The sequence below is a fragment of the Gavialis gangeticus genome, unplaced genomic scaffold (genome assembly GCF_001723915.1).
Source record: "Gavialis gangeticus isolate Ggan-Ray unplaced genomic scaffold, GavGan_comp1, whole genome shotgun sequence".
NCBI lineage: Eukaryota > Metazoa > Chordata > Crocodylia > Gavialidae > Gavialis > Gavialis gangeticus.
In genome coordinates this window covers 68,380,228-68,395,606 of record NW_017728992.1, presented here as the reverse complement: position 1 = coordinate 68,395,606, position 15,379 = coordinate 68,380,228, and the positions used below count along the sequence as shown (strand labels likewise).

Below are 15,379 nucleotides of genomic sequence, written 5' to 3'. Positions count from 1 at the left end.
AGTACCCTTCATTTTGCTTCTGATTGTCTCTTGTTGGCGTACACCACATCGTACCACTTAGAATTACACTGGGCCTGATTTATTTTAAAAAATAGAGGGAGTGTGTGCCTAACCTTTTCCTATGCATTCTTAATACATGTACTGCATGTAGCTAAGTAGACACATATCAAAAAGCCTTGAAAGCATGTTAAAACACAGGGATATTTCTAGCTGTCAACAATAAGGACTTTTTAGAATATCAGTGTCTGAGTTTTGAAGAAATAATTGAAGCTGTAAAATGTAATGAAGTAAAAGTGGATACAAACCCAATTCTATAGGGGACTAGAGTCAAAATGTTTTGCTAACTTTAAACTGATCTTGAGTAATAAAAATATGTGCGTTTGTGCAGAGTATTTAGGGTTTACCTAGATTGATCATATACTCTTATGTTCTCTGGTTTCAATCTCAGATTGATCAGAATTTTAAATATATTGCTAAGGGAGTAAACAGAATTTGGATATGATTGATTCAAGATACCCATTCCATAATTATCTGCCTGCAACAGCTTCTGTTTTCACTATAACAATATTAAAGTTAGGTATTTAGTTTGTCAAATAGCTCACACTTTTCTTTTGCCCCCTTGCGGTTGGGATGTCCAAGTTAAAACACAGCAAGTCTTATAACCCATCTAGTGACAGACCTTATAAAAGCAGATCTAAAGGGGGTTTCTGTTTCAATGCAGACACAAAACGGGTTTCTCAATATTGAAAATGAAGAGAGGATACAGAATACAGCTTGCAAAAATCTTATAGTGTGGTCCAAGCTTCACTTGAAATGATTAAGAATTAGTTGTTGAGTTTAAGGAGCATTACATTACTAACATAATTGCAAGGTAGTCCTTTGTATGATTGTAAATTGGGTTTGTGCTTCATCAATAAGCTTTTTGACAAGAAGCGTCCATCACAGTGGCTCTCTCATTTGCCACAGTAGAATAGAAAATGAAGTATCCCAATAATTGCATTATAGTTTCCTTACTGTGGGACAAGAAAGCAATGTGGTATAATTAGGTTTGATTGGAGTGCATGTTTCCGGTAAGATCTGAAATTAATGATGTTGCTATAGTGACACATCTGCGGCCACCAGTGCGTGAAACATAAAGTAATTCATTCGACAAGAGAAGACATCTGTTAACTGCAAGGATGCAGAGCATATTGACACTGACCAGAAATACTAGACGTTATGTGATAAATGAACAAATGATGCTGAAACAGGAGGACAGATAATTTGTACTTAATCTGCTGGGAGAACTTTAATCTTCTCACTGGTTGCATTTGACAATGCCATTGTTTAAAGAACAATGCTGCAGAGAACTCATAAATTTTAAAACTTAACTCAGGGTGCAGCCTATTAAAGCAATACATTAATTCCTTTGTTAGGGAGTTTTTATCTTCATGTAGAACAAAGCCATTACTAAAAACACCCACTAAAACAACAGGTTTTTAGGACTCACATTTTAATTATAGCATCCATTACCCAAAATGCCATGTTGTTTGGACTTGAATCACATATAAGTTTGACAGAAAGGCGTCATCCGTTATGGGGGGAAAAATGCTGTTTCCAGTGTTTTCCAAGGGCAGCTGAGCATGATATCTTATCCTCTCCAGGGTACAGAAGATCCTAATCACAAAGGAAAAACAAAGATATTTGGCAATATTTATTGAACGTTTTTGACATTCAGAGTGTGAAACTGCAAGCTTTATACCATTCATGGAGACAACCAGAGCATTCAGTTATAACAAACATACAGTTTAGTTAGCATAGCATAGCTATTTACTAATGCATACACTTGCATTTGAGTTCTGTAATTAACATTTTAGTGGGTGTTTGGACCAAATGAGATACTTAACACATACACTAGTTGAACAGATGCATAGAGTAATGGGATTCCTAATTTTCTGGGAAAGCCCTGTGTTAAAGGCTAATGTGTTAACATGGGCTTTTTTTATTAAACGTCTACTGTAAATGTGTTATAGTGTACTTTGAGAAAGTATAGCTCCAACAATTATACTGATTTTACAAATTATTTTTAAAGATGTATTTAAAACAACCATTTCTATAACTGCCTGACCTAAAATTGTATAGAGAACAAAATAGTATTTTTTTTTAAAGTTCCTTGCAAGTAACATGTACCTTTTTGGGACACATTATCCTCCACGTTCCTCAGCAGCAGCAGCGGGTTCTTCTTCCATAGGTTTTCCTTGGACCCTCTCTATGAGATGTGATAGATCACCAATGAACATGCATGCTGCCATCAGCTGTTCTGCGGCTTTCAGTCTCGTGCAATTTCACCTATGGGAGTCTTAAGAGCACAGGGGAATGAATGACTGTTGTTCTGAGCAACAGTACCTAAACCAAATTATTAACATGAACATTAATCCACGGAAAAGAATTAGCAAAACACCTTGAGCAGGTATTCTTGAGCTAGATGTTCTTTTTCTTTTTTGTGTGGTACTATACTACACTGAGTTTTGGGAACAGTGTATAGCTGGAAGGAAAAGGGAGGGAAGTATTCTTTGTAAATGCTCAGAATTGTCATTTTATATGACTTCTCTTCTTGCATCCTATAGGGGCCAATATTTTTTGCCAGGTTTCTTTCTTGTACTGCTAACAAAAGTTCACCATTAACTGTATCAGGCCAGATCCTCAGCTGGAAGCTTACAGAGAAGGATTCAAATTTTAGAGTAGCTCCAGATCTAACCATTTGTCTCTTAAGCAAGTTTCTTTCAAGCAATGAATACATACTATATGAAAGGTTGTTCACCCTTGTGACTTCAGACAAAATTATTAATGCTTATGTATTACACGTATTTGCTTGCTGCTTTATTGTGGCCTTTTAGAATGTTGGTATTAGGCCAAATTACAATCTAGTAATATTTGATCAGAAAGCTCTGCATCTGCTTCTCAAAAGAAAATTCTCTACTGCTCTGTTGTGAATCACATCTGTTGCCACCCAGGGAATGATGCCTGCAGGACTTTTTCCTTAGAAATTAATTTCCTCTTTGCCTGCTTTGCTCTGTGTTTAATGATACAGTTGTAGTCAAAAACTCTTTGCTTCATTAAAAAGCATACAATTTTTTTTTCCAGCAATCACATGCTAAATTTTTGTCAAGATATTATTTTTATGTGGGAACTGTATTCCAAAACAAAATTAAAAAATTATTTTGGTGGCAAATCATGTGATAGATACCATAATTCCTGAATGCCTTTTTAAAAGAGCTTTGTATTTTCATCTGTTTATAACATTTTCAAATGACCAATTCTTGGCCAAATTCCAATTCTTTAATTTTTAAAATAGATAGGGTTCAACCAAGTCACACAAAGGAAATTTTGAAAATGAGATGAAACTATGTTTGTAAAAGAATGGTGTTAAAATTCTGTTATTTCTAAGCTTGAGCTTGTTCACAGTATCTTCTCCATTATTAGTCATGAAAAACCAAACAAAAAGAGATCTTAGTGAAAGGTAGAATTATTTTCTGCAGTAGACTGACTGCAGTAGAAACAGAAGGTGCAGATATTTAAAATGTTTATATACAGAGACATGCAGCTAAGATTTTGCATGTTGGCAAGATTTATTAGTTGACAACGAGAAGACTAAAATCTAAAATAGACAAATTGCAGAATTTCAGGTGAAGAAATAGTCAGGTTGATAGTTATCATTAGTTTTCAGAAGGCTAGGATGAATATATGTCCACTTGGGTGTTTCAGTCATTCAGTGTGAATTTAGGAATTACTTTTAATAGAGACATGTAATGGACATCCACTTTGTATTTCAGTTCATGTGGTCAGTTGTAATCTGGCAGAATGGTTTTCATAGTCGTTTCAGAAGGTATGGTAATTTTTTTAAGTGCAACTTTTAGATGCATTTTTCTCCCTCTTCTCCCCCCCATGCATTTTTTGGTGTTTTTTTCTTCCCTCCATAATTCTGTAATGAGAAGTGGGGGATAATTGGAGATAGAAACAACTTTGAGAATCACCAGGAAGTTTTAATTACCATTTCTTCATCACTATAGTCTTCTTCATCAGACATAAACAGAGAATCCAGTTCTCTATGACAGTGGTTTTCAACCTGTGGTCCACAGACCCCTGAGGGTCCACAGACTGGCTAGGGAGAGGCATTCAAGAAGCCTGAGCCTGAATTGATTCACTCTTTGCAGGTTAGTCTAAGCTGTGCAGCCTTAGGAAATGCACTCACATGCCTGTAGTGGCTCAAGCCAGAAGTTGGAGGGTGCTAGAGCACACCTGCCAGCCACTGCCAATGGGGGAGGGAAGAGAGATGCCCTCCAGTGCTCTCACCCCCCCCCCCCCCCCGCTGGAGTGGAGGGGGCATGGCCAGGCACCAGCCGGGGCTAGCACAACATGCGGGATGCCAGTCACCAGCCTGGAGGGGGGAGGGGAGGGGCAGCTGCTGCCAGGCTGAGGAGTGGGAATGGGGGAAAAGTTCTTTCTCTGAAACAAGCAAGTATTGAACACAGGAATTTGCAAAGTATACAACAGGGAGCTACCAAAAATCTTCTAAGCTAAAATAATCTAATCTGAAACTAAGCTAAAATACAGCCCAGTAAAACACAGCATACACGATTTAGTCTGACTTAAAATGTAAGCCAGGAAGACAAGAGTTAGTTTTCCTAATCCTGAGGGCAGAGTGTCTCCTTACAGCCAGGCATTCAGGAAGGCTTTGTTTAGGTAGTCCCACCTTTTACACATTCTGCTTTATAATGTAAATGTGTCTCTCTGCATTCTTTGGTGAAGCTGTCTGCAACTTTCCTAAACTATATCTCCAGCATGTGTGATGATTATCAGGTCTTGCCAACACTTCCCACCTTTCAGTCTGGTCTTGCAGGTCTTAGCTCTGGGCTCACAGGTGCAGGGCTTGGATCTGCACACAGGGGACTAGCATGCCTCTCTCCTCCTTTCCCCCTGCCTCCCTCCCTTGCTCCAGACATGCTGTGGAATTAATCCTCTCCCTGCCTGGCTCCAGGCAAGCCACAGAGACTACAGCCAAACCCCCAGGCATTCCAGGGGAGAGAGGGGACAGAGAAAGGAATTAACTCTGTCCCTGCCTGGCTGCAGACAAGCCATGGAGGTATGACTAGGGCTGGCAAACCCCAGCTGTGGTCCCCCACAGTGTTTGTTAGTGGAGGGGGGGCAGGGAACGGAGGGAGGAATTTGCCTCAGGGGCCATGACAGGTCAGCTTCTGGCCACACCCTGCCTCTGCTCTGGCTAGATAGCAGGGGGGAGGGACCAGTCCAAATCACTGGAGAAGATCTTTGCCCAGCCCAGAGAGCATGCTGGGATGCTGGGGGAGTCTGGTTTAACTTAAACCAGCAAGGGGTCTGGGACAGACATTGCATAAACTTGTTTGAGCCAAATCAGTTAAGTGTGATACTATATTCAACCAGGTTTATCTGAAACCGGTTTCGGCCATTTTCAAACTGGTTTATGTACACTAGATGTCTGTGCTGTTACAGGTTTAAACCAGTTTTGATCACTTAAACTGGTTTATGTATAATGTCTGTCCCTAGCCACTGTGTCTAAAGGGTCCACGAAAGATGACTATGATCAGTCAAAAGTATGTGAATACCCACACTTACAATTCAAAGGGGTTTGCACCTCCATTCAAAATTTCCAAAGGTATCTGCACCTCCTTTTGAAGTTTCTTAGGGGTCTGCAAATGAAAAAAGATTGAAAACCACTGCTCTATGATATCTCAAAGCAAGGTGCTAATTTCTTTTCCTATTCTGACCAAGGGAAGGAAAAGATAGCAGCCCACTTCTGAGAGTAGTATGAGAGGTGCAAGTACTGAATAAGGACAGCTGGTACTTCACATGTTTGGACTTGTTTCTTTTCATTCTACCTTCTCGTTTCTCCTCAAGTTTGCTGATTGCTACAAGGTACGAAAGATCAGCCCTGATCTATATACCAGGCCTTCTGCCTACTGAGAAAAAAATTGAAATCTGCCTTGTCCTCACACTTTTCCTTTTTTTCCTGAGGTAATTGTCAAACTGGCTTGATTCTTAACTATAGTCTACAGGGCTCTGAGTACTCTAGTGGTCCTGAAACTGACCCCAGTGGATTGTTAATTGCATTCCAAGGCTGGGCAAATCTGTAGTAAGAGGGAAGATGCTTGCATTTTCTGTTGATTCAGGAAGATGAGCACATTACAGCTCACTTGGAAGTTCATCTTTATAAACATTTAGCTGTTTGAAGTGAAAATTCAGATTCTTTAGAAAGTGATGTTGGTCTTGCATGCTCGCTGGATGCATGCAAGCTGTTTTTCATGTCTGGAAATGTAACATTTTTGTTTAAATTATGGAGTTTGATAAACAGCTACCCCAAAAAGTTATTGGTAAAAAGTATACATTTTAAAGGGGGAAACATTACATAAGTATTTTTATCTCATGCAGTAAATGTTCACCAAGTATTGAAAGTGAAACCAGCTTGTACGTAATAACCAGATAATGAAGGCTGAGATGAAATCTAGAGATGATTAGCACAACTCTTCATTCTTTGTGGGCTACTTTTCAACCACACTTGGAAATGCTGTTTCTCACTTGAATTTTTCCCAATTTTGCCAACATTTTGTAAATAGTTCACCAATAAGTGTTTCAAAACACTTCTTTCTTTTGAAAATGTTACTGCATGAATGCAAGGGTCTGGGATAATTTTTAAGCAAAAGAAAAGTGCCTCTCTGTTTAACATTGAGGAAAAGATCGAGTTCCTTAGAATGGTTACTGTGAATGATGAGCTAACTATTACGGCGCTATAACTCAACAAGAGTGGGGATGAAATTTCGTTGTACATATATTATCAGGAAGTAGAGTAGCAGATATGTAATGTGTAACTGGGAAGAAAGATTTATGACTGTGACAGCATGGTTATATCACTGAACAGCACTAATGGATGTACCCTCTATCAGATGCATAAACTGGATGTTAACTGTCTAAACAATTTCTAGTTTCTAAACACTAATTATAGCGTATCTGATGCTTTTAATTTGTTCTCTTCGTGTGACTTGCTGTGTTTTACTGTCATACTGGGACAGAGACATGATATCAAATATAAGAGAAGAGTAAAGCTTTGTGTAAAGTATTCCATACTACACTTTAAACTTATTTGTCCCATTATCCTACCCAAAAATGTTTTTAAAATAAGTATTAAAATAATCAAGAATGTTACTTTTGCTACTCCATTACATTAATCTCTTTTTATCACAAGAAAGTTGCCAAAGTTCGATCCTTGTTTAAATGCCCACAAGATGCATAGTAGTATATATTATACAGGGATTACCTGCATGCTAGATTAATTCCAGTCTATATTTTTCAAACTATATTTTTTCACCATTGAGTATACTTGAAAACAAATGGTATGTGATCTTGTTTCTATGAGTGTAACGGAGGAACCTAGCCATGGATGACCTCTATCCCTTTGTTAAGCCTAGTCATGGAACACTGTCCCGCCCGCCCTTCAATTAGTACTTTCTTAAAATCAAGGATGTCACTGTTGACAGTAGTGAACGTAAAGTGTCACTCTGTGACTGACACCCGGTAGTTTCTTACAGATGTAAAGTAGTCTCTGAAAACACTATTTATGTTAATTCGAAAATTCCAGGCGTATTCCGGTTGGAGGCTAAATTCGTCAAATTCGGAAGTGATGTTAATTTCCAGTGACCTGTTTTAGATAACTTTGAATCTGTCTTTTTACCAGAAAGTTTTTCTTCATATATCCTGTGGAATAATGTTAGAGATTGTATATAAAGAGCCATAGTTGACAATTTTCTTTTTTATGTATACTCATACATAAGTATATACTTATACTTTTTATACTTACGTATTTTTAACAAAAAGACTTTTCTTTTTATGGCCTAGATTTTCATGGAAAATATATTATTTAAATAACTGACCTTTAAGCATACTCCAGAATTTTAAATAAACTCTTTCTCTTTAAAATACAAATCCAAGGTGCTAATAATTAGGGATAGTGTTTTAAGAAGCTAACTTTTTGCGTATGTGCATAGAAATTTGCCCAGACAAGACAATAATGTATCAGTCTACCTTATTTTTACACCCATGTGGATGATATATAATAAAGCCCTTAAAAATGTGGTCCTTTTATGCGTAGCGGCAGTATGTTGCTACTAATAGGGTACTTACACTAGTAAGTCAGTTGAGTACAGCAGTTGCTCTGATGCAACTTCTAATGCATCCCTCTCTGTGATAGTCTTCATATCTGGATGCCAAATTAAGGTTTCCTAGGTTTGTGCATTTATCTGATAGGTTAATGTTGTCTCCTTTTCCTGTTGGTGAAGTTTAATATATTGAGTCTCTTTCTAAAAGTAGCACACTATCTATGTGATGGGAAGAAATCACTAATTAGTTTAATGCTGCCTCTGTAGGTGGAAAGCCTGAGCAAAAGAGGTAGACCTCGTTGGACTTTTCAAGACATAACAAATGAGCTTACCCTGAGTTCTGTTTGGGAGTTCCACAGCTTGATGGCTTTCACAAAAAACACCATCCTTCCTGGTTCCTAGGCTGTTTAGTCTTAGCACTGTTTTGTCTCACCTTGGCATAGGCAGATGTCTCTTGGCCACATCTCCGGGTCAGTGTAAAGTGATTAAACTTTCCCCATAACATTATATCCATCCTTTATTTTAAAACACCTTTCAAGTCTTATACAAAACTCATGTATGTGCTTTTCTTTATACAACCATACTGCAATTCTTTTAATATTAAAGTTGATTACAAATACTGCCTTGCAACCCTTGTAAAAATGATGCATAAAATTAGCAATCCCTTCACTGGTCTTTTTTTACATATTGACAATAAATTGGTCCCATTTGCCCTCTGCTTTACAGCAGCCTAAACCCAAGACAAGTCATCAGCAAATTTAACATGCAACCACATTGGTAAATCTACCCGGCTATATGGAGAAAGAAGTAAAACAAGTAGTGAAGACTAAGTATGGATTAATACCATGTTAATTTCCTAGCTGTAGCTTTATTTAAGCAAGTTACTAACCTAAGGGGAATTTCTCTCCCTTCTGAGTATTAGTCCCGTCCCACATACACACTTCTTTCAGAATTATATTGAAGACTACTTCTGCTTCACTTTTTGGCTAAAAATGTTACTGCCAAAGGCAGGTCTAGATAGTTTTTATCAGTCCAACAGGGACAAATACCTAGTTGTTACTAGAATCAGTTTCAAGGTGGGAAACAGTAACTCCTCCAGGGTGAGTAACCCTGATCGCTCTACATTAACCTTCCTTAAATGAACTGAATGATTGTAATTTGTGATGATTTATTCAATCCCCAAAATAGAACAGTTTTGCCCTGTTCTTTGGCCTTTTTATGGAGCTCTAGATGCTCTGTAACACACCTGGATCTGATCATTTCTAGTTCTACGGTTAGTCTTTTGCTGTCGGTGCAGATAACTGAGAATAGGAGCTGACAGCTTGCTCTGACCCTGAGCTCATTTACTTAACAACAATACTTTGGGCTGCTTAAAAGTGTTGGTCTTCAGTGGAATCTGTTGCAGTACACCTGTCAGCAAGTATGGTACCTGTCAGTGGCTTACTAGAATTTGTAAAGCAACAAAATGGTGTAAATTGTCAGGACTCAGAAGGCATTGAGCACGCCTTAATAAATTGTTACCTCCTGCCAAAGGAACAGAATATTTAAAAAAAACAAACTCTTAAACATACTTTGTCTTTTATTACCTGACTGATATTTTTATTACAGGAACGCTGACCCAGAATGAGATGATATTTAAGCGCCTCCACCTAGGTACTGTCTCTTATGGAACAGATACAATGGATGAAATTCAGAATCATATTATAGGTTCTTACTCACAGGTATTTAATTTTATAACTTACTTTACTTAAGGGTAACATGTTTTATTATTACTGAGTCACTGTCATGCCATTTAGATCTAAAACTGTGGGATGTCATGAAAGTTCTCTTTAAAGGGACATAACTGGAGGCCTACTTGCAACTAACATTTTATTTAGAACTGTGCATTTTCAGCAATAGGGATATAGTGTTGTTTGGGACCATTTGGAGATGCATGCTGCTCTCCTCTATAACATCATTACCTTTTACAGCAGGAAAGTGATGGGATTGAGTAGTAGGATAAATCCTGAACTGTGCATCAGGTGTTTAGACCCATGGTAGCTCCTTTAGCTTGGGTTCATTTAACTCTGTTTTGGACCCAGTTTAATTCCTGGTAGCTTGTAGAGGAGAGGGGAGCGAGCAGACATTATGTAAAATGTAAGTTATGGAAGTTGTGGCTAGAAGCCTTGAATCCTTGTGTATGTCTTCATTCTTCTGCACACCCTGATCAATAAACCTGCTTCTTTTGGGTGCATATAAACATTACATTTCTATTGCAGGAATTGTAGTTCCACCAGTAGAAACCCTTAGTATACAAGCATTCATGCAGTTCCTACCAAACTGAAATGGCAAGTTCAATATAAACTTCTATCACCTCTAACAAGGTAGAAGTTGTCTTGCCTTCTATAAAGTTTCTGCCAGAGGAATGAATGCTAGTACACTTGCTGTACTGATAGAAGCTTGCGTGCTGTCTTCTGGCATCCCACTGTGCATTGCTGTGGCAGTCCCTCCCACTCCAGAGAGACAGTCTGCAACTCAGGTGGCCTCTACTGCTCCAGTCAAGTCACAGAGCAAACATCTCCCCATGTCAGGTTTGGGCTGAGAGGGCCCAGCCCCTCTCCACAGCCTTAGGGCTGTGCAGCTGACAACCCCACTGACCAGCCTCTGGGCTTTTAATGCTGCCCCCACTGCCCAGTTGGTCAGTAGGGGTGGCGTTTAAAGCCCAGAATTTAGGAACTGCGATGGGGAAGCCATCACTGCCCACTCCCCAGACCAGAGTCACTAGTGTGGCAAGTGGACAGGTGGCTTTGCCTTGGTGCTCCAGACCCCCCTGGGATCAGTCTGGGAGGCGAGGGGAGCAGGGGATAATGTTCCCCATAGCAGGGACTACCCTGCATGACATTTCAAAGCTGTGTGTCTGTAACCCCAGATGGAGCTGCAGACACCACCTTTTAAGTGTGGAGCAGGAGGGAGCTTTTCCCCTGCTGGACACATGCAGGGCTGCAGACACAGGCTTTGAAGTGCCTGTGGGAGGGAGAAGCTCCTGGCTCCAGGACTTGAGAGCCCTGCACCCACAGCCCCATGCTTGGGGGTTGCAGGTTCTGGCTTCCAAATGCTGTACAGAGAAAAGCTTCCCCTCCCAGGACTTCAACAAAAGGTGGGGGAGAAAGTAAAAATGTAAATGAATCATGTGTTTTTAAGATGCAACATTTCAACATTGTATTTCAAAACAAATATTTGACAGATCCCCCAGTTCTAAGCCAAATGTTTAATTTCAGATACAATATTTTATTTGCTTCAAAATAACCTTATTTGAGGTTTTAATTTTTGTGAGAAAATGATTTCTATTGCTTTGTTATGAAATTATTTCAAACTGGATCATTTTATTGAAAAGTCACTGACACACAGCTGTACTTATTTACCACTTCAGTTTTGGATGAAGCACCTATGAGGTTTTCTGAACCATCAAATTCAAACTCAGATTCTAGTCTAAATCTAATGTAAAATAGAATACATTACTGACATCATTGCATCAAGTTAAGATATATCCAGGTACTTCTACTTGCTAAGATCTGGACCTTGCAGTAAATAATTTATTCAACAAGTCTAGCCTGTTTATTTGTGACTTATCAGTTACCCACAAAAATACTTTACTTTTTATTTGTATTGGATCAGTACTCAAAATTTAGCCATATGGTTTATGTGAGCACAGAAGTGAACTGTTTGCCGTCATAATTTGATATTGGCAATGTAATGGATTTCTTAAAGTACATATTGGTTTTTTGCCTTTTGGTTGGATAATTCCAACATATTACCCTCTCTGGGTCTTGTGTCTAACATCCTGACAGCTGAGAGGAAGGGAAAAGTTGTTGTGAGGAGGGTGGCATGGTCCCTTGGAGTAGGCAGCCAGTCCGCCCTGCCCTGTGTTCTCAGGTGCTGTCAACCATCTCCAGGGAGACTTGGGAGCCTGCAAAGCATGCTGGGACAGGCAGAGCACGCAGCTGACCCCTTGAGAGCTTGTACAGTGTTCTGTTGGTTGGGTTTCCAACTGCTTAAACTAATCTGTTAAACTTCTACTGGTTCATCTGAACACTTACGCATACCCTTACTATCCTTTTCTAAAGCTAAGATGGATTTTTGAAAATTCTTAATGATTATTGTCATTGCTTAATAGCTCTGTTTGGAATCATGTATCTTAGGAAAAACTATGGATTTTTTTTTTTTTGTTCCTCAAAAATAAGAGTCCAAATTCAGCCTAGAGTCATAGTGACTAAAATACATTTCCAACTTGAGAGCTATAAGGTACCTTATATAAAAAGAATTATTAGATCTGGATTGTATAGATATCCAATTAACCGCAACAAAATTATGGTTTATTGTCTTAACTGATTTGGGTGTAGTCTCTAAACTACTGTCTTAAACTAAGCAATAATTTCGCTTGGAGAAGAATGTGTTTCCAGTAAAAAGAACTGTGTGCTGCATAACTGTTTTCTTAGCTAAAATAGAAGCTTAGGCATTTTCTATTGAGAGAGCTTGTTAATATTTGCTATTAAATGACAGACCACCATATTTTCATATTTATTTTTAAGTGTAAGGCATTAAACACAATTTTTTTAAAAGATTGTATGATAAGCTATTTTTCCAAGTATAGAGAAAAGTTATACAAATCCAGTTTGTAGTTGTTAGATAATGGAATTGAATGCAACTTTCCCATTTTTCTAGAGCATCTTTCTTTTTGTCAATTTTGCATATTGTTACTTAATGTTTAAATAATGTTTTAATTATATGGTATATTGCTAACTGCCACTAAAATCAGAAAAATAAAGGAGCTCTTTTGTGCAAAATAATTATTACAGATCATTTCAATCCCAAAATATGGTGACTTTTTTTTTATTTAATCTATTATAATAGAAGCTGCCAGTTATTTAGACAGTGGTTCTTATGTGACATTGATTTTATCCCTTGTTTGTGTTCTGTTTTATTATTAAGATGACAATAGTCTAGTAGGTCCACTGTAATGCAACACACAAATCTATTATAACCTGATTATATTTCCCCACTGGAAGCATTTTGTGATAGAGGGCATAATCTTTAATGGAATTTGTGTGAAATTAAATTATACAAGCATCAATAAACATAACATAATTCAGAAGGAGTAAATCAGCTTAATTTATTTGCTGCTGTAATGGCATCAGTGTTAGCAGAATGCAAATGCAGAGGTTTAAAGCAGTAGCTGAAAAGCAGTGCCAGATGAGCAGAAAGTTAAACCCTTTATTAGACAACACTGTAATTTGATGGGCAGAATGTTCACGGTTCAGCAGATCAGTATATCCAGTCAAAGGGAAAAAAGGCTTGGTTTCTAAAGAGGATTTCTGAGTTACTCTGAAGTGAACAGGAAAGTATTTGAGAATATTGTTAAGATGAGGGAAGGTCCAATACATTCCAAATGTGTTTAATTTTAACATAAAATATAACACTAAGTTAGGGGTTATTGCAAAAACTGCATAATTTTAAAATGAGATGTAGACATTTTCCCCCCCTGCATCACAGGTATTAATGGAAGAATATTTTAAAGTTACTTTATTGTCTTCTGCCAATGCCAGGCAATCTGATAGTCTGAAGAAAAAGAATGTTACATGAACTAGATTAATTCACAGATAATGTAGAAATAAGCTAAGTTATAATTGAAATAATTAATATTTTTTATTTTCATGCCTTGTGATGTTTCTGTTTAAGAGTAATAATAGCATAGAAAAGTTACTAATAGTTCCATGGGGTATGCTCATGCTTTTGAAAACCAACATTTTGGGTCACATTTTTTGAAAAAAGGACTAGTGATTTTAAGATGTTTAACTTCTGGGGTTTACAACTAGATGCATATTACAGGAATTTAATTTACAGAACATCCTGAGTGTCCTGAGCATGGGAAGATGATCTTGTGAAGTCTCTTCCAGCCTATTTTCCCATGATCATATGATCTACTGTCCAAGCATCAGGCTTCCCTAAAATGCTTCATGTTAGACACACATGCATGTCACTTTTGAAAATCTGGCTATACTTCCTGGCCTACAAACTCAACATTCAAAACTGATAACAAAAAAGCTAAATCCTTGGTTGGGGGAAATCATCCTACATGAACAACAAAGGGACGTGCAGGAAATGCAGAAAAAGGGTATATGGCACTGTTTCAGCGATGTCATAGTCACCTTGTTATCTACTGGCTAAAAACATTCAGAAACATAATTCTTTTTTTCTGAAGGGACCATTATTTGAGGGACTGTAGGAAAAGGTAGAGTTTGAGGTAAGGAAAATATGTAGCTTACAGAGTCAGGGACAGTTAGAAATTGTTTGAGTATCCACTACCATGAAGTGCTTGCTTTTAAATGAGCATTTCTCAATAATTTTCCATTTTGGGGACTGTTATAATGAATGCAGACTAAAACTAAAATGGCTAAAAAGTAAGATAGTGATAGATCTGGCAAAGGCAAGCAAAGTGGGGTGATATAATATTTGTCTATACTATAGTGCTCTGCTAACACTGGTCAGGACTGAGGTGCGATACTCCTTGCATATTCCTGGATCTCTTCCAAAGCTGTCAATCATAGCAAAAGGTAGTATATATATGGTAGTTTGAGCAAAGAGCCCAGTAGTAGCCTGAAACTCGTTTTTTGTGACAGGCCACATACTTAGGCAGTCTTTTTCAAGGTAACTTTTCTTGTATACATTAGTGTTCATCTGTTTTATATTTCTTTTAGTGGATTTATTCATTATTTATTGCCTTGAGTGTTTGATCTCTATATTTTAAAGATGCATTCCCAGTCCAGTGGAAACAGTACCAGTTCAACACCTTCCAGAAAAACCCAGTCTTCTGCACCCAAAGTCCGCAAGAGTGTCAGCAGTCGTATACATGAAGCTGTGAAAGCTATTGCACTGTGTCACAACGTAACTCCTGTGTATGAATCCCGCACTGGAGTGACTGCAGAAACAGAATATGCAGAAGTGGATCAAGACTTCAGTGATGAAAATCGTACATACCAGGCTTCCAGCCCTGATGAGGTTAGTGTTCCTTGTTTTTAAAGAAATGTTATATTTTTAAACTCATCACATCTTACAAAATAACACTTAAAAGGAAAGCCAAGTTTGGGTGACTCTTTTCATCCTCTTATCTCAGTTTGAGCGGGGAAAATGGTTATTACACATGTATGAAGAAAATGCATTTATATTTTAAGTGAATG

General features: G+C 38.0%; 1 protein-coding gene across 2 annotated transcripts in view; it reads left to right on the top strand.

Moving 5' to 3' along the window:
- The window catches only part of ATP9B (ATPase phospholipid transporting 9B (putative)), a 447,238-nt gene that overhangs the window by 381,584 nt on the left and 50,275 nt on the right, over nt 1-15,379 (top strand). For both annotated transcript variants that reach the window (XM_019524099.1, XM_019524092.1), the window contains exons 14-15: nt 9,774-9,886; nt 14,952-15,200. In XM_019524099.1, the coding sequence (XP_019379644.1) occupies nt 9,774-9,886; nt 14,952-15,200 (362 nt within the window). The remainder of the gene's footprint in view (nt 1-9,773; nt 9,887-14,951; nt 15,201-15,379) is intronic.